The following is a 27,944-nucleotide window of genomic DNA, read 5'->3' on the forward strand; positions in this document are numbered from 1 at the left end:
AGACACGGGACAGCTCAGGGACCTGGTAGGGCTGAGTGACCTCACTCCCGCAGATCCCTGCATGCTACCCCACGGCGGGGCATGCGCTCCCAAAAATTTCCAGGCGCAAACACCCTCACGCCGCAACAAGCCATTGTACACATCTCGCACACCATGTCTGAATCTCTCCGCGTTCTCCTAGTCGGCAATGGCGGCCGCGAACACGCCATCGCCTGGAAACTCCTGCAATCGCCCTCGATCGAGCACATCTACGTCTGCCCCGGTAACGGCGGCACCGCAACCCTCTCCGACAAAGTCACCAACGTAACCACCGTAAAAGACAGCGACTTCGCCGGCCTCGTCACCTTCTCCAAAGAAAAGAACATCAACCTATTGATACCCGGGCCCGAGGCACCCCTCGTCGCCGGCATCGTCGACTACTTCCGCGACAATGGCCTCCCAAGCATCAAAGCCTTCGGCCCCAGCGCAGCCGCCGCGCGCATGGAAGGCAGCAAGACCTTCAGCAAAGACTTCATGAAACGGCACAACATCCCCACCGCCGCCTACGAGAACTTCAGCAAATACGACGACGCAAAAGCGTATCTCGACTCCATCTCCCACAACGTCGTGATCAAAGCCTCAGGTCTCGCAGCAGGAAAAGGCGTCATCATCCCGCAAACCAAAGAAGAAGCCCACGCCGCCCTCAAAGACATAATGCTCACCCGCGAATTCGGTACCGCAGGCGATGAAGTCGTAATCGAAGAGTTCCTAGAAGGCGACGAGCTATCCATCCTAACCTTCAGCGACGGCCGCACAATCAAATCCCTCCCACCGGCACAAGACCACAAACGTATCTTCGACAACGACCAAGGCCCCAACACAGGTGGCATGGGAACATACGCGCCCACACGCATCGCACCCGCAGACGTACTCTCGCGCGTCGACAAAGAGATCCTTCAACCCACCGTTGACGGCATGCGCGCCGAGGGCTACGAGTTTAGAGGCGTCCTCTTCACGGGGCTGATGATGACGAAGAACGGGGCGAAGGTGCTGGAATACAACGTCCGGTTTGGAGACCCAGAGACGCAGAGCCTGTTGGCGCTTATGGAAGGGGATTTGGCGGAGGTTATGGCGGCGTGTGCGGAGGGGCGGTTGGAGGGTGTGGAAGTTAAGGTGTCGAGTAAGAGCGCGGCAACGGTTGTTGTAGCCGCAGGCGGTTACCCAGGGAGCTATGCGAAGGGCACGGTTATGAGGTTGGATGATGTTCCTGAGGGTGAGTCTCCTTTCTTCTCTTTTCCATAGATGTAACATTCCGTGAAGCTAATGCGCTACAGATGTCGTCCTCTTCCACGCTGGAACCTCTTTCTCGGATAACACGCTCAAGACTGCTGGTGGCCGTGTCATCGCCTCGACGGCTACGGCGCCCACACTAGAGGAAGCTGTTGCGAAGGCTTACAAGGGCGTCGAGTGCATACACTTTGAGGGCATGCAGTATCGCAAGGACATTGCTGGGCGAGCGCTGAAGAAGTAGGGAGAATATTGGGCGGAAAATGGCGTTTAGGGCAGGCATACCAAGGACTTAGGACGTAAAAGCTGGACGCGTGGAATGCGTTACATCAGAAATGAACATAGTGAGTGATGGGAATTGGATCTTTGCATTCGATGTATGCTACTGGGTATCCAAATCTCTTCGTCTAAGTATGCATGGTCTAGATTTGCTATAGAGGGATCCAGGCATACATTATGCTGATGTGCAGCAATTTTGCCTATAGATGATCGTGACGGGGACAAGACTTTAGCAGGCCGAGTTACTTATCCGCGTCGAGTTTTGAATCATTGTGATGGAGGACAGGCCCTGGATGCTCGAGATCAAAACGAGAGCATCGAGCGAAGAGAATATGTCTTGATGGCTACCTACCTACCTACCTAGCCATCGCCTACACGGGAAGACATCATGGATTAGCTACGTGAACATCCGCCCTCAACGAGTCACGACCCGAGAGCAAGGGTGTCGGCAGTCGTGGTGGCACGACGCGGTCAGGAGCTACCATTGTCAGTCGTAGCCTTGTGCTTCTTTTCTTTCTTATGCTTCTTCTTTTCATGTGATGCATCGTCATCTTCCTTTTTCCGCTTCTTCTGTGTAGCATCCTTATCGTCTGACACTTTACCATTTGACGCTTCAGTGTTGAGGGTGTTCTGCGGTTCAGTGCCTCCTGCAGTCTTCTCCTTCTCTTCTTGTTCCTTCAAGCGCACCGCTCGCAGCTCGTCTTTCTGCCGCATAGCATCCTGCAGTACCGGGCTGTTCCGCTTCAGGGCATCTGCGGCCGCCGCAACACCAGCCTGCACCTTGTTCTGTCCATCGCCGCTGCCGAGCCATTCGTTTTCGTAGCCCCAGCCGGTGAGGTAGATGCCGATGTGGTAGCACTGTACGCTGTTCGAGTCGTAGGTCATGGGTTTCTCCTCTTTGGCGATGAGCTTGACGCCTTTGCCGAGAACAAGCTTGTTGAGCTGGTCTCTGGCTTGAGGGTTCTCGATGATCTTCTCCTTGAAGCCAAGAAGTTGTGGTGCCCAGAGCTCAGTCAGCCATGTCTCTGCAGTCTCGAATCCGTTCTCTGGGTCGGATAGCACGATTGCTGCGACGTAGGCTTCGACGATGTCGGCGACGACTTTCTGGTATTGCTTGGAGTTCTTATCCCACTGGGAACGGTGCTTCAGTCGGTCTGGGAAACCGTAGGCGTTGGAGAACTTGCTCAACGCAGAGTTCTCGACTAGTCGTTCGCGCCAGGTGCAGAGGTCTGGGACGTCGACGTGTGGAAAGCGGTTGTAGAGGGCGCGGGAGGCAATGAGTTCGATGTAGGCGTCTCCGAGGAGTTCGAGTCGCTCGTAGTCTAGACTGAGGTCCCCGCCGAGCGTGGAACCGGGGATACTAGGGTCGAAGATGGCGGATCGATGCGTGAAGACGGCTTCGTGCAGATGGGGTTCTTTGATAGGCGGCAGGGGAGGCAAGTCCTGGGCGGCGCGTACTTTGCGCTCGACGTAATCGGGTATGGCGACTTTGACTGCTTTGTCAGGCCGTTTCTCATCGAGCTCGCGCTTCGCTCTGGCAGAGATTGGGTTGTTCCGGGCGCAAAGTAGGCGACGGAGCTCGTGCGCGTGATGGAGGATATCTTTGTCTGCCCCGACAGTCGCCTCTTCTGCGACAAATCTGTCCAGCAGAGCCGTTAGTCCAGTCTGCATGTCCTTGGAGGAGAGCTCAGGCTGCGGTGGATGTGAACTGTGATTCGCGCCGTTGCGATGCTGAGGCTGAGGCTGGTGCCTCTTGTGCTGTTGGTCGCGGCCATAGTGATTGAAGCCCCCGCCACGTTTTTGCGACGCCATAGCCAGGAATGGTGGTTAGTCTTTGGGCGTGTGCTTGGTGACAGTTTGGTCCCTCGAAAGCTGTAAGAGGCTCAGTCGCGCTAGTCGGGAGCGCCAAGGGCACCTCCGCGACATTTCAGATATCGCCGCAACGCCGCAGACCCGCATCGCAGGCACAATGGCGGTCCCACGGCAGAGGGTCTTGGACCTGATGAGGGTGTGTAGTCTTGCTGAGGCGTCTCCGTATATCTCACTGACGTGTGCAGGTCCAATGCAAAGTCTTCAACACCACATACAACCCCGAACGCATCCGTCTCGGATCGCGCATCCTGCACCAGCGCCTCAAGGGTCCCGCCATCGCTTCCTACTACCCGCCGCGGATAGGAACAATCAGTCAATTGCGAAGCCTCTACCCCGAACACCAGATCATCGATGAAGAGGAGGAAGACTGGTTAGAGCACCTGAATGTTGCAAAGTCAAGAGGAAAGGGCGCGCCCAAGAAGAAGAGGACTGCTGCTGGTAAGCATCATGTCTCTAAGACGGGGTTTACAGATGATGCTGACCCATTGCAGAATCAAAGAAGTTCAACAAGAGGAAATAGGCGGGTGTTACTTGATACCCCTCTTGGCGACATTCACGATAGAGCAAAGACTCTTGATGATGTCACAGCATGCTACGAAGCAAGTGTACAAAATTTATGTCTCGGCGTTTGGTCTGGGCAAGTTCATCATATTTTACTCTTCACGTCTTCTAGTCCCTTCGCTTTCCATTCTCTGGCAAACTCCTCGTCCCATGCCGTCTTTACATCTAGATGCTCTTTGATCACGGGTGCGTTCACCTTGTGGTGCTCCACGGTACAATATGTGATCTTTCCGTCCAGACTGGTCATGTCGCCTCGGATCATGGCCATCTGCTTTCCGATACTCACTACTTTGCTGTTGAGCCGCACTCTGGTGTTGATTGGCACAGCCTTGAGATAGGAGATGTTAAGGGTTCGTGTGACACCGCCCATAAATTCCCAGAAGCCAGGCCGGGCCAGGGGACAAAGTGCTGTCGTCGTTGACATGTCGAATATGACTCCAGCAGCACCTCCGTGCATGACATCTGCCGCATTTCAGCCATACGTAGCAAGTGATACGATTTCACCTAGTCACATACTGTTCAGGTTGGAAAGGTTGGGCGCAATGAAGAATTCGTAGGTAACGGTGCCATCGAGAGTGGCATCCACAAGCTCCAGATTCAGCATGACCTCCCGGTCAAAGTCCTGGTCATGATTAATAGTAGCTTCTTAAATGATATGGATGCTTCCATACGACGTGGTTCTTGGGTCTACGAGCTGCAAGTAGCTTGTACTTCTCGAACATGGCCTGTACGGCTGCCATGGCCTTTAGCCGATCTGCCTCCGGATTGCCCATGGTGAGCATGGAACAATGTAGAATGTTACGAGTATCTTTGGTAGACCATTTGGAATGTCGGAAGGCTCGCCGTCTACACGTACGCTATCGGCTTAGTCGGGTGATGCTGGGGATGGATGATCGACGTGAAGCTCCACATTGCCTCGGCTTGTCTACTCGAGCGTCGCATCCGCGCCTGCCATAATTGCTCATCCTGCGGCGCGCTCACAGAAGCCACATCTCCTTTTCGCAACATGGGAGTACAATGACTCTGTCCATGTGGGCGTCGGTGCCGTGGCTGCCTCAGATACTTTCTTGTGGTGTTTCAAGTATGTGGTTCGTGCCCACCTGTTCCACCTGTTTCACGAACAGAGCCACCCGCGTACGGCCAAACTTCGTCATGACCCGAATACACTTCGGCGCTTGCCACCAATGACCACAATTCGCGACTTGTTCTATTTCTAGTGTATCATTAGATGAGGGTCTGCAGTCCAAGCTGAACTAGACCCTTTCCCCTCTATTCGTTCGCTGCTGTGCTGCTTTTAACCAGACAGCTGCCGCCGATTACTTGTGTCCACATCTCCATTCGCTGCTTCGGGGTTCTTGCGACTGGGCTGGATAACCATCGCACATCTTCGACATGGGCTCAGAAACATCTCCAGTACCGCCGGCACTGCGGAAGAGGGTGTTGAAGGTGCTGTTCATCTCGCTGCTGCTAGACTTGGTACGTCATCCCCGTCGCGTGTAACCGCTCGCGTGGGCTGACCCTGACAGATATCCTTTACATTCATTCTCCCGCTGTTCCCCAAACTCATCGAATTCTACCGCAACCATGAAACCGGAGACCCGAACACGATTCTCTCCAAGATCCTCGCCGGCCTCAATGCGTACAAGAACTCGTTCGCGAAACCCATCAACTCCCGCTACGACATAGTCCTGCTCGGCGGCGCACTCGGATCGCTCTTCTCGCTGTGCCAGGCAGTCGCGTCTCCTTTCATCGGAACACTTTCAGACAAATATGGCAGGCGCACAGCTCTTCTGTGGTCCATGGTAGGCAATATCTTCAGCGTTGCGCTCTGGGTTGCAGCGACCGACTTCCGCACCTTCCTTGCCAGTCGTGTGGTGGGTGGGCTGAGCGAGGGCAACGTGCAGCTTGCTATGGCTATCGCGACCGACATCAGCGACGACAGCCAGAGAGGTTCGACCATGGCGCTTGTGGGCGTGTGCTTCAGCATCGCTTTCACCTTCGGGCCGGCGCTGGGCGCATACCTGTCCACACTGCAGGTCATGGACAAGAACCCGTTCGCGATGGCAGCGGGCTTCTCTCTGTTCTTAATCGTCTCGGAGACCATCTACCTCTACATCAGCCTCCCAGAGACGCTGCCATCGGCGAGCAAGGCTGAGAACGGTACCACGAACGGGCATGCGAAAGGCAGCGAAGCACCGAAACCTCGCGGCCGAACGAACTCGCACTTCCTACTCAACGCTACGCACTTTACCTTCATTCTGTTCTTCAGCGGCATGGAGTTCTCACTACCTTTCATGACATACGACCTCTTCTCCTACCAGGCCAAGGACTCTGGCCGATTGCTTGGTTTCATTGGGTTGGTCGCATCCCTCCTCCAAGGATCCGTAGTGCGGCGGATGCATCCTCTCAAGGTGGTCCAAATGGGAGTGGTAAGCTGCACAATCGCGTTCATCATGCTTGGAAGGGTCCAGACGCAAGGCGCATTATACGGAGCCGCCGCGCTTCTTGCAGTAACAAGCGCGACGGTCGTTACCGGCCTCAACAGTCTCTCATCATTTGAGGCGAGCGCTGATGAGCGAGGCAACAAGCTGGGGAACCATCGGAGCTTCGGTAAGCCAAGACTCCCATCTCCATCGGACCATCCGCTAACATATGTCAGGTCAAATCGGACGTTCCCTCGGGCCCCTCATCTTCTGCACGCTCTACTGGTGGGCGGGCCGCGAGACGGCATATGCGACCGGAGCTGCCGGCATGGTCGGAGTCGGCGCATTGGTGTTTGGAGGACTCAAGGTGCCACCGGGCACGGAGAACATTGGCAAGAAGGAGAAGAAGGCAGTCAAATAGGACAAAGGCCGTGTTGTGCCAAATACATGTTCAAGACATTAGGAAGACGCGTTTTGCGATCGAGAGATTTCGAGCCGTTGTATGGCTGCGTCGAATGACACCCATAGGTTAGCATATACATTTCTCAGATAAGAAAGGAAATATAGTTGTCATCCGTATGCAAGGGTACCCCCATCCTGATACCATCGTGGTTATCGCTGGTACATTGACCGCGATCTGTAGCCGTCTCAGCCACAAGCCTCTGCCACAGCAAACACACCGTCATAAGTCAAACCTCGCTCCACGCGTCGCAAAGCTTTCCCCGAAAGACAAGCAATCGCTGTACAGATGTCCGACGCGCTAGGTCACCCCCGCACTCACTACGCGTCTCGCAAGACCCACTAAACTGACTCGACCTCGGTAACTTATTAGCTCCGAACTCAGCTAGCAGTAGGACCGACAAACGGCAACTGTGGAAGACGATCACGCCGGGCCATTGCGTTTCCTCCTTGAATTGAAGCTTTTCACTCCCAGTGCCTCTCTCACACCCACGTCCACCATTTACCCGAAAGAGGAATCCGAGACCGAGATCAGTCAAGATGGATGCAACAGCGGCTGCTGCATCTGTAGCAGCTATTTCCGGGCTCGCAGCATACGTCAACGCGAAATACCACATTGCACAAGACCTGAGAGGACTGAGGTTCAAGAAGAACGCAGCTAGTTACTATGAGCAACTCGGTATGTAGCCCCAGCGATACCTTTACTTACCTCGAGACGCAGTTTGGAGCTAAATCAACATAGAGAAAACTAAGAGGCTATCCCCTTGGTACGCTTTCGCGACTCACGTTCCACTTTACAGCAACAACCTAGCCATCTGGTCGCGGGAGAAAACGTACACATGGCAACAAGTTCACGATGGCGCCGTCCAATGGGGACACTTCTTTCTCTCCCAAGGCGTAAAGCCGGGCGATATGGTGGCTACTTACATGATGAACAGCGCAGACTTTGTGGTCATCTGGTTGGGTCTGTTTTCTATCGGTGCCGCGCCTGCCCATCTTAACTACAACCTCAAAGGAGAAGGACTGGTGCATTGTCTTAAAGTCGCGGATGTGAAAGTTGTCCTTGTTGACGAAGAAGAGGGGTGTCAAGAACGATTTGAGGGTGTGAGGACGACAGTGGAAGAGTTGGGTGTCACAGCTTTCAGGGTCGATCGAGACCTGACTAGCAAGGTTCAGCAGCACAGCACCCAAGTACCCGGCGATCAGTACAGAGAGAACGTCAAGGGTTCCGATCCGACATGTCTCTTGTACACATCAGGAACGACGGGTCTACCAAAAGGAGGAAAGTTCATGGTAAACCGTTTCCACGAACGAGGAAATCCGCAAACCCTTGCCTTTGACCAGAAAGCCGGGCCAAACGGAGACCGATGGTATTGCTGCATGCCGCTATTCCACGGTACAGGTGGTCTATCTGTGCTATCAGCGCTTTCAGGTGGCGTTAGCGTGGCAATAGGACGAAAGTTCTCCGTCAGCACATTCTGGGACGACATCCACGACTCTAAGTCTACCCTTTTCGTTTACGTCGGCGAAGCAGCGCGATATCTGCTCATGGCGCCACCACATCCACGGGAGCGAGACCACCGATTACGCGCCATGTACGGCAACGGCATGCGACCCGATGTCTGGAACCGATTCAAAGAGCGCTTCAACGTCCCTGAAGTAATAGAATTCTTCAACTCGACAGAAGGCGTTCTTGGTATGGTGGTTCACAGCAAAGGACCCTTCACGGCAACGACAGTAGCGCAGCACGGTGCTATCATCAGACGACTTCTTCACGACGTATACATACCTGTTCCCATCGACCCGGAAACTGGAGAGCTACTCCGAGACCCCAAGACCGGATTCGTGAAGCGCAATTCGTATAACGAGGGTGGCGAGATCTTGGTCGCTGTACCGAGTGAAGAAGCATTCGCTGGGTACCATAACAATCCAAAGGCAACGGCAAAGAAGTTCGAGAGGAACGTGTTCAAGAAGGGCGATCTGTTCTACCGATCTGGTGATGCGCTCAGACGGGATGACGATGGGCGCTGGTTCTTCCTTGACCGACTGGGCGATACATTCCGATGGAAGAGCGAGAACGTATCTACAGCTGAGGTAGCAGAAGTTCTCGGACAATACCCCGGTGTGGGCGAGGCCATCGTATACGGTACACTTGTCCCTGGGCACGACGGTCGCGCTGGCTGCGTCGCTCTCCGGCTTGCCGATGGCGTCAGCCCCGAGACGTTTGACTGGAAAGCACTATTGGAGTACTCGAGGAGTAAATTGCCGAGATACGCAGTACCGATCTTCTTGCGCTTGGTCAAGGAAGCGAGTAATACGGATAACCAGAAGCAGAATAAGGCGCCGCTGCGGGCAGAGGGCATGGAGATTGACAAGTTTGGCACTAAGGTTGTGGGTGGCGGTGATGATGTGGTTATGTGGATGAAGCCGGGTGAGGATCGGTATGTGAGGTTTACTATGGGTGATTTGGAGGCTTTGAGAAGTGGGAAGACTTTGCTGTAGACATGTTCTCTGGATGTGTGGAGGGGAGACGCAGGACGATGAATACGATGAAGGGCAAGGCACCTAGTGAGAGGTTGTAGGAGTGCAATCTCCATTCCAAGGTACATTCAAGCCATATATGGATATGAAACAACATCTACAATGAAGTCCTCCCTCAGCCGTGCACCCCCAGAGGGAAACATCCAACACTTGCCTCCTAGAAGTCTACACCGCTCTACCAATCCCTGCTTTGGAATTTCGGCTTCGCCTCTTCTTTCTTCTCCTCTTTAACAGGTATAGGAATCGGCGAAGCCCTCATAACCGCCCGAATAAACTCCACCAACCCATCCATACCTCCAGGTTCATTAAGCCAATGGCCACCCTCCTCAAAGCACTTCCACTCCACTCCCCCACCCCACTCTTCCAGTTTCTTCCTAAGCTTCTCCCCATTCCTCCAGGGTACGACCTCGTCGTCCTTGCAATGCTGCAAAAGCAACGGCATCTCAAACACACCCCGCTCCCGTCCAGGCACACCCATGAGTTCAGATAGCTCTTCTGTTAGAGGCAACCACCCACACAGTCCCATGAATCCTCCAACACGGATACCAGAAGTGACCAAAGTAAAAATACCAGTAGCACACCCCTGACTCATCCCCGCTATAATCACATTCCGCAATCCCACAGGCTTCATCTCTTCCTCAAGTACCTCAAGAATCTGCGCGACGCTCTGCCATAGCTCTTCTTTCTGTGAATCGGCGTCTTGGTGGGGCCGTTGCACGGATGTCATGTCGAACCATTGCGGGATTACTTCTCGGTCGACGACTGCGTAGGTTGATGGGGCGGCGGGGAAGACCCATTTTATACCGGGGAAGATGTCGGTGAACTTTCGCACAGAAGTGTCTTCGCTTTCGAAGAGCTCGGAGCAGAAGGTTGCGGCGGTGCTGCCGCGGCCGTGGAGGAAGATTATGGTGTGGGTGTGGGGGGCTGTGGGGGGGATGATGTGTGGAGAGGGGGGCTTGTTGAAGGCCATTTTGAAGGCCATGTTGAAGGTGGTATGTAGCTACCTGGGTGATGGGTTGTATCGGCGGAGAGTAAAGCGCGTCCTTGACTCAGACCGAGGCTTGGCTATGGTTCGGGCTGGTGATACGGAGAGTTGATGTAGATCTTGCTTGTTCAGTGCGGATGTAGATATTGGTTGTTCAATGCGATCTGGTGAGTGCGACTCTCCCGTAGCCTCATATCGGGCCGTCGAGTCTGTGCGCATTGTCGTGGTTGTGGTGCCTAATCATCGCGCAAGTGAAGGTAGCCATCACGAGATCCCGCCCGTAGCTGCGCCACAACAAAGCTAGTAACCCTGAGTCCATTCCTGGCAAGCGTGATCGACGGGTCACGATATTCGCCCCCGAAATCTTGCGACTTGGCTGCCGCAGGACCCTCTCTTACGATAACGGATACTTGCTCATGCTTAGCAAAATCGGCCATATGATTGGCTCGTTTGTGGCCAGCAAGGTACCGTCACCATGACCTCCACATCGCGTCGTCCCTGCATGAGTTCAGATGGATGCAATAGCTATGCTTCGCTCTCATCATGATCGGTCTGGTTACACACGCTTAGACAACATGGTAGATCTCGAAAGGCGACTGGTTCGCAAGCTCGGTACGTCGGAACCACCCGTCAGATCCCCACGTTGCGCATCTAATCAACCGCAGACTGCTTTATACTGGTGGGAAGAAAATGCCTTTGACATGACGGCAGTTAATGGTCCTCCAGGTGTATTGCTGCGCTGCATACTTCTTCAACTATCTTGATCGCAGCGCTTTCGCCAATGCCTACGTATCTGGATTGAAGGAGTCTCTCGGACTCGAGGGCGACCAATACAGCATTCTGCTTGCCATGTTTACTGCGGGCAGCTGTGTTGGTCAAATACCCCATGCCCTCATTCTCCAAAAAGTCGCACCGCGGTTTTGGCTGCCGTTCACACTGCTAGTGTGGTCCGGCCTAACCATGTGCTCTGCAGTATGCAAGACCTACGCCCAGCTATGCGTAGTTCGATTCTTCCAGGGCTTCTTTGAGTCAAGTCTCTATAGCGGCACTATCTACATCCTTGGTAGCTGGTACAAGCCCTTGGAAATTGCCAAGCGAACAGCCATCTTCACGGCTATTGGGCAGATTGGCAGTATGTTCGCTGGTGTGATGATGACCGCGATGAACGAGAGTCTGCATGGACAGACTTCGCTTCAAGGATGGCAATGGGTATTCATTATCAGTACGTCCATCTCTTGGAGTTAATCATCGCTACTAATCGCTTTCAGATGGTGCAATGGGAATCCCCTTCGGCATCTTTGGACTCATGTTCTTTCCTAACTTGCCAGAATCGACAGACGCCCCCTATCTCAGCAAGGAGGAGATACAGCTAGCGATAGACCGCCTGCCACCGAAGAAAGATTGGAGCCATGACATCAGTCTCAAATCCCTTGTTAAGAGACTGCTAGCCAAACCGGACGTATACATATTCACTCTCTACTCTGTGGTAGCCTGTGCTTTGGAAGCGATCGTTCTGCAAGGTCTATTCTTGCTCTGGATGAAAGCAAACAGCGAGAAGTTCTCTTCGTATGCCACTACGACCTACCCGTTAGGTATTCAAGCCGTATCTATCGTGTCGAACGTCGGAGCGGGCTACGTAATCGACATGACTAATCGTCGCATACCCATGGTCTTACTAGCCGGTGTTTTACAGCTGTTGGTCGCAGTCCTGTTATTGATACCCAATCTTTCGACCGCTGGAACGTTTTTCGCGTTCTACTTGGCCGGTACCTCGTACATCGTCAACCCCATTCTGTACGGATGGGCTAGCGTGATCTCTCAACGCAGTGGTGATGACGCTTCTCGGTCGGTCACGCTGTACATTATGAGTATGGTGCAGTCTATCTTGTACACATTCTGGGGTATTGCACTCTACCCAGCAAGCGATGCGCCGTATTGGAAGAAGGGGTATATCGCGATGATCGTTGTCGTCTTTGCTTTCTTTGGAGCGACGGCGGCGGTACATTGGGTGAGTATTCTGATAACTCTATCGCAGTCCGTTGCTGACGCATTTATAGTTGGATCAAAGATCGCAGAAAATTGAAAGCAACGCCGATGAAGAGATAACGCATATGAGTGAGAGAATGAACGACAGAAATAGAAAGGATCCAAGATTGGTAGATTGAAGACAAGAAATATTAGATGGTTACGTAACTTGGCGCAGAGCGCGGCTGAGTACGCTAGACAAAACATCCCGTGCAGCGGTGCGACACCCGGCACGCGATCCATACATTACTAATGGTTCTGTGCATATACCATCAACATGAAAGTCCGGCAGTGTAAGCCATCTTGCAAGTCACAAGCATCATATTTTGTTCTATCGGCCTCAAATGGTGCAGTTGCCGCCACGGTATTCAAAGTCGAGTGGTGTGTAGTTGGGAAACAAGTAACCAATTCCATCATAGATATCAGTCATGTTTCCCATCTCACCATGGATGGGCACTAGACTATATATCCAGAATTAGTGATCGCCTTTTGGAAGCGTAAGTTGGCAACTTACAGTGCAGACTTCGCTACACGGTGCTTCACCATAGCGTTGACCAGTTGACTCAACTCGTTGTGGTCGTTGTGCGTTGACATGAGCTGAGCTTGGACAACGTGATCGGCGTCAAACACAACGACAGTGCTATCCTCGGTGGAGCAAGCTGGTATGATGACGGCGACGCTATGGTCTTGGGCATGAATGCTGCCTTCAACATGGATGAAGGCGGCCCGGAAACCACTGGTCTCGAGGATGTAAGGCGCTCCGCGTCTGGGATACGTTAGCGCTTCGTCGGGTAACACGCACGTATACTAACGTACTCGAAGGTCTCGAAGCTGACGCCGGGGATATCAGCATAATACGACTGAGCCATCTTTGGAGCTACGACTACTGCTCCATTCTCGACATAGCCCTTGACGCCGAAAGCGTGGTCGTGGTGATGATGGGTAGGCTTGACCATGTTAGCAAAGCCTATCTACGTGGTGGAAATGATGAGATGACCGACTTACCCACACCTGCGCCACTGGCTTTCCGATATTAATTCTAACCCATTCCAGCAAGACCGCCACAATCTCAGCCGGAGCATCTAGAACAGCAACGAAGGTGTCCGTCTCGAGCAGGATCTGGCGATACGAGGCTACACCTGGCGGTCGAACAACCCAGACTCCAGGTAGATCTGCGTATGGTTGCTGCGCATCAAATTCTTCGATGGTGTAGTTATTGCGCCCAAACCAGAGGTAGTTGGCGTACTTCTCGCCGATCTCAGCAGTCAAGGCGGGGTCAACAACGGGTGTACTCAGTTCACCGCGTTCGGCTACGACATCGAAGAATGATGGCTCGACTTCAACGTTGACGGATATGTCGTCTGCGAGGAAGTCGGTTATCAAGCGCTCGTTGTTGTACATGGTCTTGTAACGACGGGGTATCATGAGGCCGTCAACGGAGGTGTAGTCGTATACCCGGAGATCATTCGTCGAGAGACCGTAGAAGGGATGGTCTTCGTATGTGCGGATAGCGAAGGGTAGGTAGGTGTCGGGGTTGAAGATGATTGACACGTTCAATGCTTGGTCAAACACTAAGAATTTGGTTAGAAAGGTTGTGACAAGGAAGATAGGTGATGACCAACCTGCTGGGAGTAGTAAGCCCCCTTCTACCGGCTCGAAACGGAGGGTGGAGTCGTTTGCAGATATCTTGCTGAGCAGCAACGGATCCCACTTTTGACCGTCAGAGATCATGTACGCCGCGAGATATCCTGCTGATCGTCAGAGTTTGATACCAATATCCCAGAGGTCGTAGTACCATCTAAATAACCCTCTGGAGCGGCCGTTGGGTTGAAAAGCGAATAGCTGCCACTGACGACAGCAGCAAAGGCGTCATCACCACCCTGTACCACTACGGAGTAGTCCATAGGTTCGAGTTCTGGTCGAGCAAACATCCAAAGAGCTAGGACATCAAAGTCAGTTTCTCATCGAAGAGCAACGAGAGGGAGAACATACTCCCTAAGCCAGAAACCTTATCAATGCGCTGCTTCAGACTGCCTGTCTCGTACGAATACGTGATCGTCTGGCTACCGTATGGCACAACTGTTTGGTCCATGCCATCAAGAGCTATCGTTGTGATGATAGACTTGGTGCGGAATTGAGAGCCACTGATCCTCACATTGCGCACGTCGGAGGTGTTGGGATTGATGCCAATGGCTGCGAGACCACGCTGTACAAGGTCTGTAGGTACCTCGGACTGACGTGTTCGTAAAGCCAATGAGCCAGATAACAGTAGGCCCACCACCAAAGCTGAGAATGTTCGAGTTGCTAGCATTTTGTTCTGGGTCATTGGATAAGAAAGCTGATCGAGAGTGGTAGTACAAGTAAGTGCGGTCGTTCCTTCGCGTTTGGCCTACATAAGATACACATAAGACACACATTTGCCTAAATATAGATTCTATTACTTAATAGCTACTACTATTTTTAAACTTTTACTCTATTAATACTTTTAAGCTATAACTATAAATAATATTATTAATACGTTTTACTTATATTCTAAGCTAGAAGTAGATACTACTAAAGTACTTATACTTTTATAGTATTAGTATAAAGCTAGCTTATAAAAGATAGTAAAGTAAATTATTTACTACTTATCTTTTAAAGTTTACTTTTAGTTATACTATATAAGTAAGACTTATATAGTTAGCTAAATTCTAAGTTAATAGTACTTTTATATACTTTACACCTAAAAGAAGTATATACTATTTTTTTACTAATAAGTAGTATTTTAACTAATAAGTAAAGCTATAAGTAAAGTAATAATAAAAATAATAAGCTAAGTAATAGTAGAGATAAGTGTAGAAAAGTTAGCTTATAATATACTAGCTACTTTATTAATATTAAGTAAATTAAAAGAGGTAGAGGTAGCTAAGATATTATTTATAGGTATAGGCGTTCTTTAAAAACTAATCTTAACGCCTATAATATTAATAAAAAAAATATTAGTAGCTATAGTATAAGTTTATTAGTAAACTAATTCTACAGCGTAAACTAGTCTAAAAAGAGTAAGGTCTATTACTAGTATATAAAAAGACGTATTTCTAAAAAAGTTAAAATCTTACGTTTAGAGGTATAGGCGTTAAGTAGGCTAAGGCTTAAGTTTTTAGCGCTACTACCTTTAGCGTAGTTAAAGCTTTTAAAATTTAAAGTAGTAAAGCAACTATTCTATAAATACTAATATCTACTTATACTATAGTAAGAAGAATTATAATATAATTATATATTCTTAATAGCTTATAACTAACTAAGCTATAGATTATAAAGTAATAAAATACTAAAATCTTAGCTTACAAAATTATGCTTCTATATATACACTTTCTATTCTCTATCTCTATTCTTATTTTATAGCTTATAGTAAAATTAGAGATCTAAAGACTTATTAGCATACTAAATAAGCTTTTAACTGCGTTGCTAACACCTCTTTTATAAGTTCTTCTAGTGTTAGTAAGTCTACCTAAAGCTAATCTTATTACTAGTTATATTGCCTCTCTATCTCTACACCTATATTAATTATATTCTTATACTATGTTACTTATTAAAGCTTCTATAGACTACTCTAAGACTACTACTAAAAAGAAAGCTCTTAGTTAAGCTGTTTTAGTAATTATTATATAGACTATTATTAAGGCTATTATAAAGACTATTATTAGAGCTCTTAAAGCTTACTTTACTTATCTTATATTATGTTTTAAGACTACTAAAACTATTACTACTATTAATACTATTAATACTATTAAGATTATTATACTACTACTATAAAAGCTTCTAATATATAGACTAAGACTTTTTATAGTTCTTTATTATAGCTAAGCCTTTAAGTAACTTACTAGTAATATATAGAAGTTCTTTTATAGGCTATACTTACTCTAAAAAGAGTAATAAAATAGTTATTATATTATTAGTATTACTTTTTCTACTTAGAGTAATCTATTAATTATCTATACTATTTATACTTATAACTTTATATATAAGCTTAGGCTATAGATAGCTCTACTTATAAAGATAAAGGTAGCTATTATATACTAGCGTAAGGCGTTTATTAGAATTCTTAGCTAAAGTAGTAATAAATAAACTAAAGAGAATAAAGTATTTAAGGCTTACCTTTAGTATAATAATACTATTAAATAGATAGTAGCTATGTTAGCGTTCTACTATTATAGTTACTCTTAAGAACTAAGAGAGTAGTTATCTTTATTAGCTACTTAGCGTTTTAAGTTATATTATATTAATAGCTAAAGATTAAATGTAGTAAAGTATTAATATACTAATATAGGTGTTACTTAATATCTAAAAGTTTCTCTTCTTAGTAAGGCCTTAAAAGTAATATATTATTAGTTTATATAGAAGCCTTAGTGCTAATAGTAATATATACTAAATGTATTAAAATTTTAAAATCTTCTAGTAGTTCTAGAATAACTTTAAAAGCTAGGCGTCTTTTAATATCTTTTTACTAAATAGAGTCTATAAAATTAGGTATAAGATACTATATAGTATAAGTTATAAAAGTAATAAAAACGCTAAAGTATGTATTATATATTTCTTAACTATTAACTTACTATAGTATATATAATTTAATATTCTAGTTCTTTTTTATTTTATCTATAGTACTATAATAATATAGATTAGTACCTTGTGCCTAATTTTGTAGACTCTGTTTAGTAAAAAGACGTTAAAAGACGCTTAGCTTGCGTTCTAGAACTACTAAGAGATTTTAAGATTTTAATACATTTAGTGTATATTACTATTAGCACTAAGGCTTCTATATAGACTAATAATATATCACTTTTAAGGCCTTACTAAGAAGAGAAACTTTATATTAAGTAACGCCTATATTAGTATATTAACGCCTTACCGCATTTAATCTTTAGCTATTAATATAACACAACTTAAGCTAATAAAGATAACTACTCTCTTAGTTCTTAAAGGCAACTATAATAGTAGAATACTAATACAGCTACTATCTATTTAATAGTATTATTACACTAGAGGTAGGCTTTAAACGCTTTATCTCTTTTAGTCTATTTATTACTACTTTAGCTAAGAATTCTAATAAACGCCTTACGCTAGTATATAATAGCTACTTTTATTTTTATAAGTAGAGCTGTCTATAGCCTAAGCTTATATATAAAGTTATAGGTATAGATAGCGTAAATAATTAATAAATTACTTTAAGTAAAAAGAGTAACGCTAGTAATATAATAACTATTTTATTACTCTTTTTAAAGTAGGTATAGCTTATAAAAGAACTTCTATATATTACTAGTAAGTTACTTAAAGGCTTAGCTATAATAAAGAATTATAAAAAGTCTTAGTCTATATATTAAGAGCCTTTATAGTAGTAGCATAATAATCTTAATAGTATTAATAGTATTAATAGTAGTAATAGTTTTAGCAGTCTTAAAATATAATATAAGATAAGTAAAGTAAGCTTTAAGAGCTCTAATAATAGCTTCTATAATAGCTTTAATAATAGTCTATATAATAATTACTAGAACAGCCTAACTAAGAGCTTTCTTTTTAGTAGTAGTCTTAGAGCAGTCTATAGAAGCTTTAATAAGTAACGTAGTATAAGAATGTAATTAATAGAGGTAATATAACTAGTAATAAGATTAGCTTTAGATAGACTTACTAACGCTAAAAGAACTTATAAAAGAGTAGTAACGCAGTTAAGAGCTTATTTAGTATACTAGTATAGCTTTTAGTATTAGATTTAAGCTACTATTTATATCTTTAATAAGTCTTTAGATCTCTAATTTTACTATAAGCTATAAAATAAAAATAAAGGTAGAGAATAGAAAGTATATATATAGAAGCATAATTTTATAAGCTAAGATTTTAGTATTTTATTACTTTGCAATCTATAGCTTAGTTAGTTATAAGCTATTAAGAATATATAATTATATTATAATTCTCTTTACTATAGTATAGGTAGACGTTAGTATTTATAAAATAGTTACCTTACTACTCTAAATTTTAAAAGCTTTAACTACGCTAGAGGTAGTAGCGCTAAAGACCTAAGCCTTAGCCTATCTAACGTCTACACCTCTAAACGTAAGATTTTAACCTTTTTAGAAATATGTCTTTTTGTGTACTAGTAATAGACCTTACTCTTTTTAGACTAGTTTGCGCTGTAGAATTAGTTTGCTAATAAATAATAATATAGAGTAAGATAAGCTACTTATAATTTCTAAATTACATAACTACTATATACGCAAAGGTACTCTTTATTAAATAAGAGAGATTACAATTCTTAGAGTATAAGTAAGTGATTGAGAAGAGATGTGGCAGGCACAAAGGATGTCATTGCAACGATCTATATACCGAGCCAGCACGCAGTACTGCCACTACTGCGTCTATTCCACGCATTCTGACCTCACAGCACTTCTCACGCATAGCCACTTTCTCCAGCATGCTTTCATGGTACCCTCCGCCTCGCGTCGATGAAGCGGACGAACTTTCTCCTCGTTCGCGCAAACCTTGACTAACGCCCACCAGACACAGTGGGTCGCGATTACTGATGAGGCGAGCGTGCCTCATTCGATGAACCGCGCGTGATGTAGCTTTTCGTCCTCTGGTGGTAAACCCGGGGTCTCTGGTCGCAGTGTAGAGCTTGCGAGTCAACAAGTTGACGTTAGGACAGTCTGCTTACGAAGTCGGGAGCGGCAACACCCGTAGTCGAAGATTTAGTGTTACCATATCTGTCAATTGACGCCAGAAATGGCAATGTAGCGTATGCATTAAGCTGAACGGGACGGATGTACGTTCGTCTTAGCGGTGCCGGCAATCGGGCCGACTAGAACTGAACATGTCCTTAGAAGATGGTTAAGTCCGCAGCGAACACCGATAGCAGCTCAGGTGACATGTTGAAACTTCGGACGAGTTTTGCAGCAGTGGATGAATGTAGTCGACTTGTATTGACATATCAGCTTGGCATCACGCGTGGTGCCATAGAGCCTGGACTGCGTTTAGTACGTGACTGCGTTGAGAAGACCTACATTGCCTTACCACCCCAGACACCTCCATACGGTCAGACCACTTCACAGCTCTTGCAGCCATCAGCTTGCAACTATGTCGCAGATGTTTCTCGAAAGCACGCTGTCGCATGCTAAACTTGATGAGATCTCAACCTTTTGGTTTCGGCATCTCCAAGACCCCGACCACATCATCAGTCCTAGCATCGAGGACTCGGCACCATGGTTCTCACAGAACGACGCGTACGACCAAGAATGCATGTAAGTACTCAGCTTATTCTTGATACCTTATGCGAACAAAAACTTACCTACCCCTAGGGATAAGTTTGGCGGATTGCTCAAACTCATCCAGGTTGTAGAGCCAACTGGAGCGGACATCGTAGCAGCAGCGAAGCCATACAAGCCTATGCATTGGATCAGTCTGATCATACTGCTTGACCAACTGCCAAGAAACTGCTTCCGGGGTGCTCAAGCTCGTGTAGCCTACACCTTTTTCGACAGCTTAGCTTTGGCAGTGGCTTCCGAAGCAATTGACTCTGGAGTTTCAATGGACCCAGAAGTTCGTTTTCGACTGGCATACAGATTCTGGTTCTATATGCCGATGGAACATTGTGAAAGCCTGGAAGTAGCGGAAATGTTACAAAAAGCACACTTTGACATGTTCTGTGACTATGAGAGGCTGCTAGAGAGGGATGTCGAGGGATCGGACGGTGAGTTTGCCCAGCAGCGCGCTGTGCTTCTCAAACGAAGGAGTGATTTTGGGAAGCTGAAAGGTGTTATCACGAGCATCTGTGATAGCAAGCTGGACGCTCTTCGCCGGTTTGGGCGCTTCCCGCAGCGTAACGAAGTGTTGGGCCGCACTTCCACAGCCGAGGAGCTGCAGTTCTTGGATGGGAAGTGATTTTCGAAGATAGACGACGGGGTCGGATTCAATCCCTGTGAAGAAAGTCTCTTGGAATGCTACCCTTTGTAATTTATCTGTGTCATCAATCATGCATGAAGTCTTACGTTGTGATCATAAATATCATAGAGTAGTATTTGCATATGTTTCACGCCTGCCAAGCAATTGAGAACCGAACTTTGATGTTGACAGCGCCACGCCATAGATTCATCGACGAAAGGAACGGAAACGGCATTATCTACTCATCCAAATTGGCAAGCCACTACCTAGATAGAATGACAGCTTTGCTTACTGCTTGACGCTGACAGTCGACAGAAACATGAAGACTTGATGGGAACGTCAGCGGAGGCCACGGCAATGTCACGCTGGAGGCGTATGCTCTTGGCCTTTTCCTGCTTCCCGTTTCGCACGAAACATTCATAAAGGCCATGCAGTCCCCAGACGTTGTTTATGCGCGCTTTCCGACGAGGCTGGCTATCACTATATCCCAAGTCCTCTAGATAAAGCAGTTCGGCTTCCTTAGACTGGCCTTGCTCGAGAAGGAGTGCGCTCAGAGCGTGGCGAACGGGCTGCATCCAGAGTGGCGGATCGGCGTAGGCCAGATTATCCTCCAACTTGATGCCGTGTCGTAAGACGGAGAATGCCTGAGAGTGATTGCCCTTGCGATACTCCAACTCGCCCTCCAGCATGGCCGATGCTACAGCTAGGATTGGTGCCGCTGCGGACGAGGGACTGTACATACGGTCCCCCGGTACGGACTGACGGGTCTTCTCGAAAGCGTCTCTTGCCTGGTGTGCCTCTTCGATCCTCCCAAGTACTGCGAAAGCAATCCCTTTGGCATAATGAATTGTCGCTTTGTAGACGCAGAGTAGAACCGGATCTACTGGCTCCGGTAGCTCGAGAATTTCCTCCCAGCGACCAAATCTAATCAATACGTGAGGCAGCGTCACGAGTTGCCACTCGGTCCAGTCTACCATTCGTGGCGTTTTGATTGACATGAACTCCAGAGTCAAGACTTCAGACATCCGTGTCGCAGCATAGAGAGCGTCCCGAGACCGACCAGACATCATGGCAGAGTAGGCCATAGCGTGGATGTTATGCGATCGATACGCGTTGTAGATGAGGGCTGCTTTGGCCCCACTCCCGAAGTGTTTGTCATCCGCACGTATAGCGTCAAAGTTCGAATCGACAGAGCGACGGTAGTCGCCACAGGCTGTGTCGATGTGTGTGGCCATGTGTTGCATATGAGAGCCATCAGGTACAAGTCGTCGCAGACTGTCAGCCGCGGGCAAAGCCACTTCGGGGAAAGGCGACATCTCCATCATGTGGATGTACAGATGACACAGACCTGGGTGTTTGAGACCATCGGAACGTGCCAAGCCTTTCTCTAGAGCGGCTCTCGCCTCGTCCACGTCTGTGCCTGTAGTCTTTCCGGTGTTGAGGTCCCAGAGCTGACGCGGACGAGTGCACATGACGGCATCGGCGAATAGTGCGATCACATCGAGATCTTCCCTGTACTCTTCGTAGACTGAGCGCATGGCTTTGGCGTAGGCATAATTGAATGCCGATAAGTCGTCTGGAACATCTGTGTTACTCGTTGGGAAGCGAGCGTTGAGAGCCGTGATGAGTGCTTTCTCCACAGGCGAGGCAGTGGCTGCGACTTTATTGGCTTGCGACAAGGCATGCAGTATCTTTTCGATGGACCTTGTGCGATCTTCCGGTGTGAACATACGCCATGATTTGTTGTAGTTGGGACCAACGGCGTATGCAATACCCCAATAAGCTAATGCGCAACTCGCATCATGCACAGTGGCCGCCTCGAAACACTGCGCGGCTGCTTCATGGTTGAACGAGTAGCACCATACAAGACCACGAGCGAACCATGTTTGCGCTTCGTGAGATGTCGTCAGGGCTTCACGTCTGTATTCGCCAAGGTCGTAGTACGAATCATCTTCTCTCGAGATATGGTTGTTCCTGCCCTGGTTAGCATTGACTACTAAAGAAAGGAAGGAGAAGCTTACTCCATCGTTGGGCGTAGTGCCGCGAGCTTGCGGTATTCCGGACTCCGAAAGTAATGTAGAGTTTTGTCGGTTGCCGTACTGGTGATCACTACGCAATGGTTACTCTACACAAGTCAGCACCTCATGACCCTTTTGTACCTATTGCGAAAAGAACAATCCCCACCTTGCCATAAACTGTATTGTGCTTGTTCTCCGCCAATGTTCGCGCTTCTGCCGAGGCCTAGCTTCACTTAGACGGCGTTTACCTGACAAACATCTCGGGGACTTTTTAGACCCCGCGTTTCTACGCTAGGTTTCATGCCCGAGATAGCACCTTAATTTTTCGCAACTCAGATCTTCGATGACGCAGTATATTTCCGGGTAAGTGGGGCGGAAAGAGGCGAGACGGAACGGATGTAAAGAATGCGCTGGCCCGGTGCAGCATGGGCGCTATATACTAATCTTCGCGACGCGGAGGAGATGCTGACTGAGCTTTGGCCGACAACCCTTGGCTGTTGATAGTTTGCTGTGCAGTCCGGACGAAAGACCGTGGGCTAAGTGCCTCGATGTACCTGGTTGAGTCCAGTCCGTCTTCGAAGGTGACCACATGTATATAATCATTGTCGCAACCTATCATTTGACCATTAAAACAGCGGACTCATTCACGCAAACATCACTGCATCGCACACCAACATTATCACCTCACATGCTCCTTGAGATCAACAATAAGCACAGTAGCCATGTCCAGCAAGATCACTAATGTTGCACTTGCTGGTGTAAGTTCACAACTTTAAGCACGAGAATGAGGAGTTGCTTACTGAGATTGCGCAGGCGACGGGTGTCCTGGGGTCCGCCATCCTGAACGGTCTACTCGAAGCCAACTTCACTGTCACGGTGATTGCTCGGAAGGGAGGGCAAACGTTCCCCTCTGGTGTGTCCGTCGAAGTCGTTGACACCAACTCGGTCTCTGCAATCGCTGAAGCTCTTCGCGGTCAGGATGCTATCGTGGATGCGACATCTGGTCCTGATCCCACCCTCCAGGGACGAATCATCGAAGCTGCTGTTTCCGCGGGAGTATATCGCATAGTGATGGGTGAGTTCAGTGTCGACCCTGAGGACCCCGTAGCCAGATCGCCACTCATCCACCATGGGAAGAACCAGGCTTTCAAGCAGATCAAGCAACTCGCTGCTGAAGGCAAAATCACGTGGACTACCATATCGAATGGAGCTTTCCTTGACTGGAACTTGCGAACTGGCTTCATCAACATCGACATTCGCAGCAAGAAGGCCCGATACATGAACGACGGCACGAACCCGCTTCCTTGGACGATGCTTTCTTCGATCAGTACTGCTGTCGCCAACGTACTAAAGAAGGCCGAGCATACCGAGAACCGCTCTTTCTACATCTCCAACGTGATCAAGAGTCAAAAGCAGATGGTGGGCCTGGCGAAGGAGGCTCTGGGTAGCGATGGCTGGGACGAGTCGAACCAAGACATGGATTCGAAGCTCAAGGGCGCGACTGAGGCTATGATGGCGGGAAAGGTCGACTTGGAGGTTATCGGCGACATGATTCGATGGTCTGCGGGAACAGTCCCCGCACCACGCTGGGAGCAATTGGACGACAACGCGCTGTTGGGAGTGGAACGAATGAACGACGATGAGGTGCGCGAACTCATCCGCGACATCGCTTCAGAGGGCAAGTCATCGCCTGAGTCAATGCTTGCGAATAAGTGAGTAGGTACGTGAGATTAAAGACCGAACTGTAGACTTACGATATGCAGGCATGCCTGCATACGAAGGAAGGATTCATACGCACTAGTTTGACGACTTTGCGTTGCAGTATGTGTGTAGAACTTTCATGAATCGAAGTGTATTTCAGCGCCGAGTGTAGTTGCTATGGCCAAGGTGTTGCCAGAGGAGATCATCCACTTGAAGACGAAAGTGAACAGGATCGGATCGCATGCTTAAGATGATCGCTATCTATTCCGGCAGCGAATGCATAATCACATTCTCATGAAGCCAGCAACCGTCCGATATCGGGTGATTCTTCAGAGCTACTCGTATATGAAACTGACCACCGGTCATTAGCCTAGATGAGCGGGTTCACGGCGAATGCCGCCTTCCCTGACAAAACTCCTTGCGCCTGCGTGTTGCTCAATCGTTGGAAAGAGCTCGAAAGTCTTCATGATTCGAAAGACCGGACGAAGTATCCTGATGCGGGTGTTATGTAGAGATCGGCATCTTAACACGTAGTGATCTATAGGAGCTTGACGGTCCTGTCTGTATTGTGTTTTGATATGATCATGGCAATCATGGCCCATATCAACGCGTCGCATGAACGGGGTGACTAGGGTACTGACTTGTAAGCCCATCGAGCGACCCTTTGAACTGTACAAATGCCTTTACATATGATGAGTGGCTATAATGTTTGCCATATTTGCGCCATGGGCTTTCCTTCTTGGACGTGTACCAGGGCGCCGGACCGGATGGGTGTTTTGTCGATGTGTATGGTCGTGCGATGCGTGCAGAGTTGGTTTCATTCGCGAAAGCCTTCCCGAGCTTTTCCGGACAGTGGCTGGGGATTTTGTCGACTGTTTCCAATACTGGACGGGACATTAAGAAACTATGCGATGGATAGGGGCCACGAGGCCCAATGCACATTCCCAATCCGCCGCGGACATGGATGTACATGCAGCCCAGACGATGGTGAGTCCCTCTGGAGTTTGCCCCGGCATCGGGCGCGTATTGTAGTGATGCGTCAAGGGAGAAGACGCGGCTTTGAACGCAAAGTCGACGAAGCGAGGTGCATGGTCGTGACGCGCATGTGGGGCCGGACGGAAGGCCTCAGGCCTCGAAAACAACGGGGGCTTGGCGCGACAGGCGCTAGCTGAACTCGCCATCAGCGGCTTCCATGTTTCCTTCATCCTGCACAATCTTGAGGAGTACCTGCAGGAAAGGAACGTGGGCGACCTCTTTTACGCAACTAGCTTCATAACAGGCTTCGGCAATTCAAGTATACCTCATCTCCATATGCAGTCGGTACATCTCGGCTACCTCTTCAGCCGCCCATCGCCATGGGTCTCGTCAATGCCCAAGGCATGAAACATTGCACGTCGCTTGTGCGTTCTGGACAGCCTCATCCCCACCCACTGAGGTAGCAAACGCTTGCCTGCACACGGTCGCGTTCGCGCATCGTCTCCACTCTACGATGAGTTCCCAGCCATGTCGATCTGCCGAATCTGGTACGTCAGGTTTCAGGTTTTCGTTCTGCATTGACGCTCGAACGTTCTGAGTCTCGGATGAAGCCTCAGGCCCTTCCCGCTCTCTTACAGCTGCTCGCAATTGAGTAATGAACCTTGGTCTCGACCACGCGACGGAGCCTTATCAACGGCAACTATCAATTGATCAAGATACCCTAGTAGCGCCATTAGAAATGTTTGTGGGTAGAGTTCACATCGAGCGAATGGGATCAGGGTAAACGATCAGGCCTCACATCGCCTCCAAAGATTAAGGACATACGGTTACATCACATCTGTGCCCGGCCCGTTTTCGTAACGGCTTTTGAATCTGCTAGCCATGGGTCTGTCTGTACATGGGAAGAAGACAGGGTATACGGTGTGATCACCATCTAATGTGGGTTAAGAATGGAGTTATCGTCTTCTCCAGCTTCGTTGATGATCACGTCGATCGTTCACCATTGAGAGCTGGACTCTGACTCTGTCGTTACCTTCATATCTAGTGGCGCAGGCTTTCGTCCACTTATTCTTGTTCTACTCCTTCGTCTTTGGTTGCCCCCACTCTCGTCACTCATTTCGCAATTCACAGCCTTCCAACACCAACAAACAGGAGGCTTTCATCATTATGGCGCAGGTTACGCCCCGTTCGATACTTGCACTTCAGCTTCCAGACCCTCGATTCAGCGTTGACTTTGCGAACTACGGACTCGATCCCAAAGCGTATGCCACAACCAAAAAGTACATGCAAGACCTGTTCCCCGGTCAAAATAAGCCTTTACCACCACCGAAAGCGGGATCATCACGGCATTGCAATGTCCACGCAAAGCCTCGACGCGACATGGCAAAAGAGCCGATACACACCTCAGCGGCATCGCAAACTCTTGACGACAAGTGGGATGCGCATACAATAGAGTGTATGATAATGCTTGACGAATCACTCGTCGACGAATCGGATCGATCTTCAGCCTCATCAAAATCGACAGCAAAGTCTTACGCCACCAATGTTACTTCCGCCAGTGCTTTGAGTAGCACAGTACCTACGACAAAAGCTACCAAAGATTCGCCAGAGTCGACGCGTTCTTTCCTTCAACTTCCCCAGGCAATAGTCAATCACATATTGTCATACGTTTTCGCTGAAGAACGCGCGGTCTCCATCACACCATACCAGTCGCGTATCACACCCCAGCCACGACGCCGGCACCGCCATGGCCCGAGCACCATCGATATCCGATCTTTTATGATGCATCCGGCATTGATGGTATGTAAGCAAGCGCGTGAGCTGGGACTAGACATTCTCTATCGCGACAGCCTATTTCTCATCGACCTGTCTGACATTGGTGGTGCCCATGTCAGCGCCGAGAAGGACATTAGCAAGTACTGGGGATGCTGGACGAGCAGTACACCACCTCACATGGTCAAATCGGCACTATCTCGTGCTTCAAACATTCGCATCCAGCTCCCAGTGCCTAGTGCAGAAGCTACAGTTGTACGCAGCGCAACTAAAAGAAAGAAGGATGCACAGGAAGACACTTCCATCGTGATCGATTCTCTGCGCACAGTGACCACTCTCATCACCGGTCAGGACAGTACCCCAAGTCAGCCAACAGAACGGAGTCGCTCAGCAAGTCCAGCGGGGCCCAAGATCCTCCGTCGCAAGCTCAGCTTCCGATCTGCGAAGCGTCCCGACTCATTGGAGTTTGTATGCCGCGGCGACTCTCCTCCACCCCAACCCAGGGAACCCTTAAGCACGCTGGAGGTTGTACTCGTGAAGGCTAATGCGGACGCCGAAGTGCACAGCCAGACGCTGGACATGGTAGCGATATGCAGTAGCATACCAGTTTCCGGGGCTCTGGAGTATCATCTTGAGCTTGACGCAATGAGGAGGCTGTGGGCTAAGCGTGACAACGGGCAATGGCGAGGAAGTGAGCCAGATGGTCACAAACTTCTGCATGGTATGTCGCAGTCCACTTCCATCACCTCGACCCAAAACTGACTTGTAACAGATCTGAGGGCTCTAGGACACTCGGCGGCGAAAGCAGAAGTCTCACAAACCCGTGAACAGCCCAAGCAGACCTACGATCGGCCAACTGCACGTGCAGATGTGCTCCACAGAGATAGGACACGCCCTGCCCAGCAACCGACCAGCGGCAGACCCAGCTTGGAGGGGCACCTTCAGCAACGAGGTATCCCGAAAACACGACCAACCAAAAACGGCCTCGTTGCAAGGAAGATCAAAGAGATGGAGAGCCTTTCCAAGATCAAACTGTTGAAGGGCAACAAGCAGCCACCAACTGTTGAGGAGCTTCAACAGATCGCCTCCGACATCAGGAGAGGCGTCTACTAAGAGTTTCATCGCGGCCTGGGGCCGACAGAGCCCGGTGCTCGGTCA

At 48.7% G+C, this 27,944-nt stretch overlaps 12 protein-coding genes across 12 annotated transcripts; 7 read left to right on the plus strand and 5 right to left on the minus strand.

Annotated features, from left to right (window-relative positions):
- Positions 1–153: 153 nt before the first annotated feature.
- Positions 154–1,510, plus strand: J4E93_008264 (uncharacterized protein; the record flags this gene model as incomplete). The annotated part of the gene is made up of 2 exons (XM_049346166.1): positions 154–1,252; positions 1,314–1,510. The coding sequence occupies 2 exons, from the start codon at positions 154–156 to the stop codon at positions 1,508–1,510; spliced, it is 1,296 nt and encodes a 431-aa protein (XP_049196567.1).
- A 506-nt stretch (positions 1,511–2,016) lies between these two features.
- Positions 2,017–3,357, minus strand: J4E93_008265 (uncharacterized protein; the record flags this gene model as incomplete). The annotated part of the gene is made up of 1 exon (XM_049346167.1): positions 2,017–3,357. The coding sequence occupies one exon, from the start codon at positions 3,355–3,357 to the stop codon at positions 2,017–2,019; it is 1,341 nt and encodes a 446-aa protein (XP_049196568.1).
- A 157-nt stretch (positions 3,358–3,514) lies between these two features.
- On the plus strand, positions 3,515–3,937 carry J4E93_008266 (uncharacterized protein; the record flags this gene model as incomplete). Its single annotated transcript, XM_049346168.1, has 3 exons — positions 3,515–3,553; positions 3,603–3,855; positions 3,909–3,937. 3 exons carry the CDS (start codon positions 3,515–3,517, stop codon positions 3,935–3,937), a joined length of 321 nt encoding a protein of 106 aa, XP_049196569.1.
- A 126-nt stretch (positions 3,938–4,063) lies between these two features.
- On the minus strand, positions 4,064–4,760 carry J4E93_008267 (uncharacterized protein; the record flags this gene model as incomplete). The annotated part of the gene is made up of 3 exons (XM_049346169.1): positions 4,064–4,440; positions 4,495–4,600; positions 4,650–4,760. 3 exons carry the CDS (start codon positions 4,758–4,760, stop codon positions 4,064–4,066), a joined length of 594 nt encoding a protein of 197 aa, XP_049196570.1.
- A 610-nt stretch (positions 4,761–5,370) lies between these two features.
- J4E93_008268 (uncharacterized protein) lies at positions 5,371–6,822 on the plus strand (the record flags this gene model as incomplete). The annotated part of the gene is made up of 3 exons (XM_049346170.1): positions 5,371–5,454; positions 5,505–6,588; positions 6,638–6,822. The coding sequence occupies 3 exons, from the start codon at positions 5,371–5,373 to the stop codon at positions 6,820–6,822; spliced, it is 1,353 nt and encodes a 450-aa protein (XP_049196571.1).
- A 578-nt stretch (positions 6,823–7,400) lies between these two features.
- Positions 7,401–9,362, plus strand: J4E93_008269 (uncharacterized protein; the record flags this gene model as incomplete). The annotated part of the gene is made up of 2 exons (XM_049346171.1): positions 7,401–7,539; positions 7,672–9,362. The coding sequence occupies 2 exons, from the start codon at positions 7,401–7,403 to the stop codon at positions 9,360–9,362; spliced, it is 1,830 nt and encodes a 609-aa protein (XP_049196572.1).
- Positions 9,363–9,576: 214 nt separating this feature from the next.
- On the minus strand, positions 9,577–10,863 carry J4E93_008270 (uncharacterized protein; the record flags this gene model as incomplete). Its single annotated transcript, XM_049346172.1, has 2 exons — positions 9,577–10,401; positions 10,855–10,863. The coding sequence occupies 2 exons, from the start codon at positions 10,861–10,863 to the stop codon at positions 9,577–9,579; spliced, it is 834 nt and encodes a 277-aa protein (XP_049196573.1).
- Positions 10,864–11,346: 483 nt separating this feature from the next.
- Positions 11,347–12,551, plus strand: J4E93_008271 (uncharacterized protein; the record flags this gene model as incomplete). Its single annotated transcript, XM_049346173.1, has 3 exons — positions 11,347–11,608; positions 11,655–12,394; positions 12,444–12,551. 3 exons carry the CDS (start codon positions 11,347–11,349, stop codon positions 12,549–12,551), a joined length of 1,110 nt encoding a protein of 369 aa, XP_049196574.1.
- Positions 12,552–12,921: 370 nt separating this feature from the next.
- On the minus strand, positions 12,922–14,722 carry J4E93_008272 (uncharacterized protein; the record flags this gene model as incomplete). The annotated part of the gene is made up of 5 exons (XM_049346174.1): positions 12,922–13,177; positions 13,228–13,358; positions 13,417–14,159; positions 14,207–14,350; positions 14,404–14,722. The coding sequence occupies 5 exons, from the start codon at positions 14,720–14,722 to the stop codon at positions 12,922–12,924; spliced, it is 1,593 nt and encodes a 530-aa protein (XP_049196575.1).
- Positions 14,723–20,585: 5,863 nt separating this feature from the next.
- On the minus strand, positions 20,586–22,345 carry J4E93_008273 (uncharacterized protein; the record flags this gene model as incomplete). Its single annotated transcript, XM_049346175.1, has 2 exons — positions 20,586–22,293; positions 22,341–22,345. The coding sequence occupies 2 exons, from the start codon at positions 22,343–22,345 to the stop codon at positions 20,586–20,588; spliced, it is 1,713 nt and encodes a 570-aa protein (XP_049196576.1).
- A 714-nt stretch (positions 22,346–23,059) lies between these two features.
- Positions 23,060–24,053, plus strand: J4E93_008274 (uncharacterized protein; the record flags this gene model as incomplete). The annotated part of the gene is given in 2 exon segments (XM_049346176.1): positions 23,060–23,095; positions 23,115–24,053. The coding sequence occupies 2 exon segments, from the start codon at positions 23,060–23,062 to the stop codon at positions 24,051–24,053; spliced, it is 975 nt and encodes a 324-aa protein (XP_049196577.1).
- A 2,127-nt stretch (positions 24,054–26,180) lies between these two features.
- Positions 26,181–27,899, plus strand: J4E93_008275 (uncharacterized protein; the record flags this gene model as incomplete). The annotated part of the gene is made up of 2 exons (XM_049346177.1): positions 26,181–27,507; positions 27,559–27,899. The coding sequence occupies 2 exons, from the start codon at positions 26,181–26,183 to the stop codon at positions 27,897–27,899; spliced, it is 1,668 nt and encodes a 555-aa protein (XP_049196578.1).
- Positions 27,900–27,944: the final 45 nt, after the last annotated feature.

The sequence above is a fragment of the Alternaria ventricosa genome (genome assembly GCF_023758065.1).
Source record: "Alternaria ventricosa strain BMP 2768 chromosome Unknown scaffold_16, whole genome shotgun sequence".
NCBI lineage: Eukaryota > Fungi > Ascomycota > Dothideomycetes > Pleosporales > Pleosporaceae > Alternaria > Alternaria ventricosa.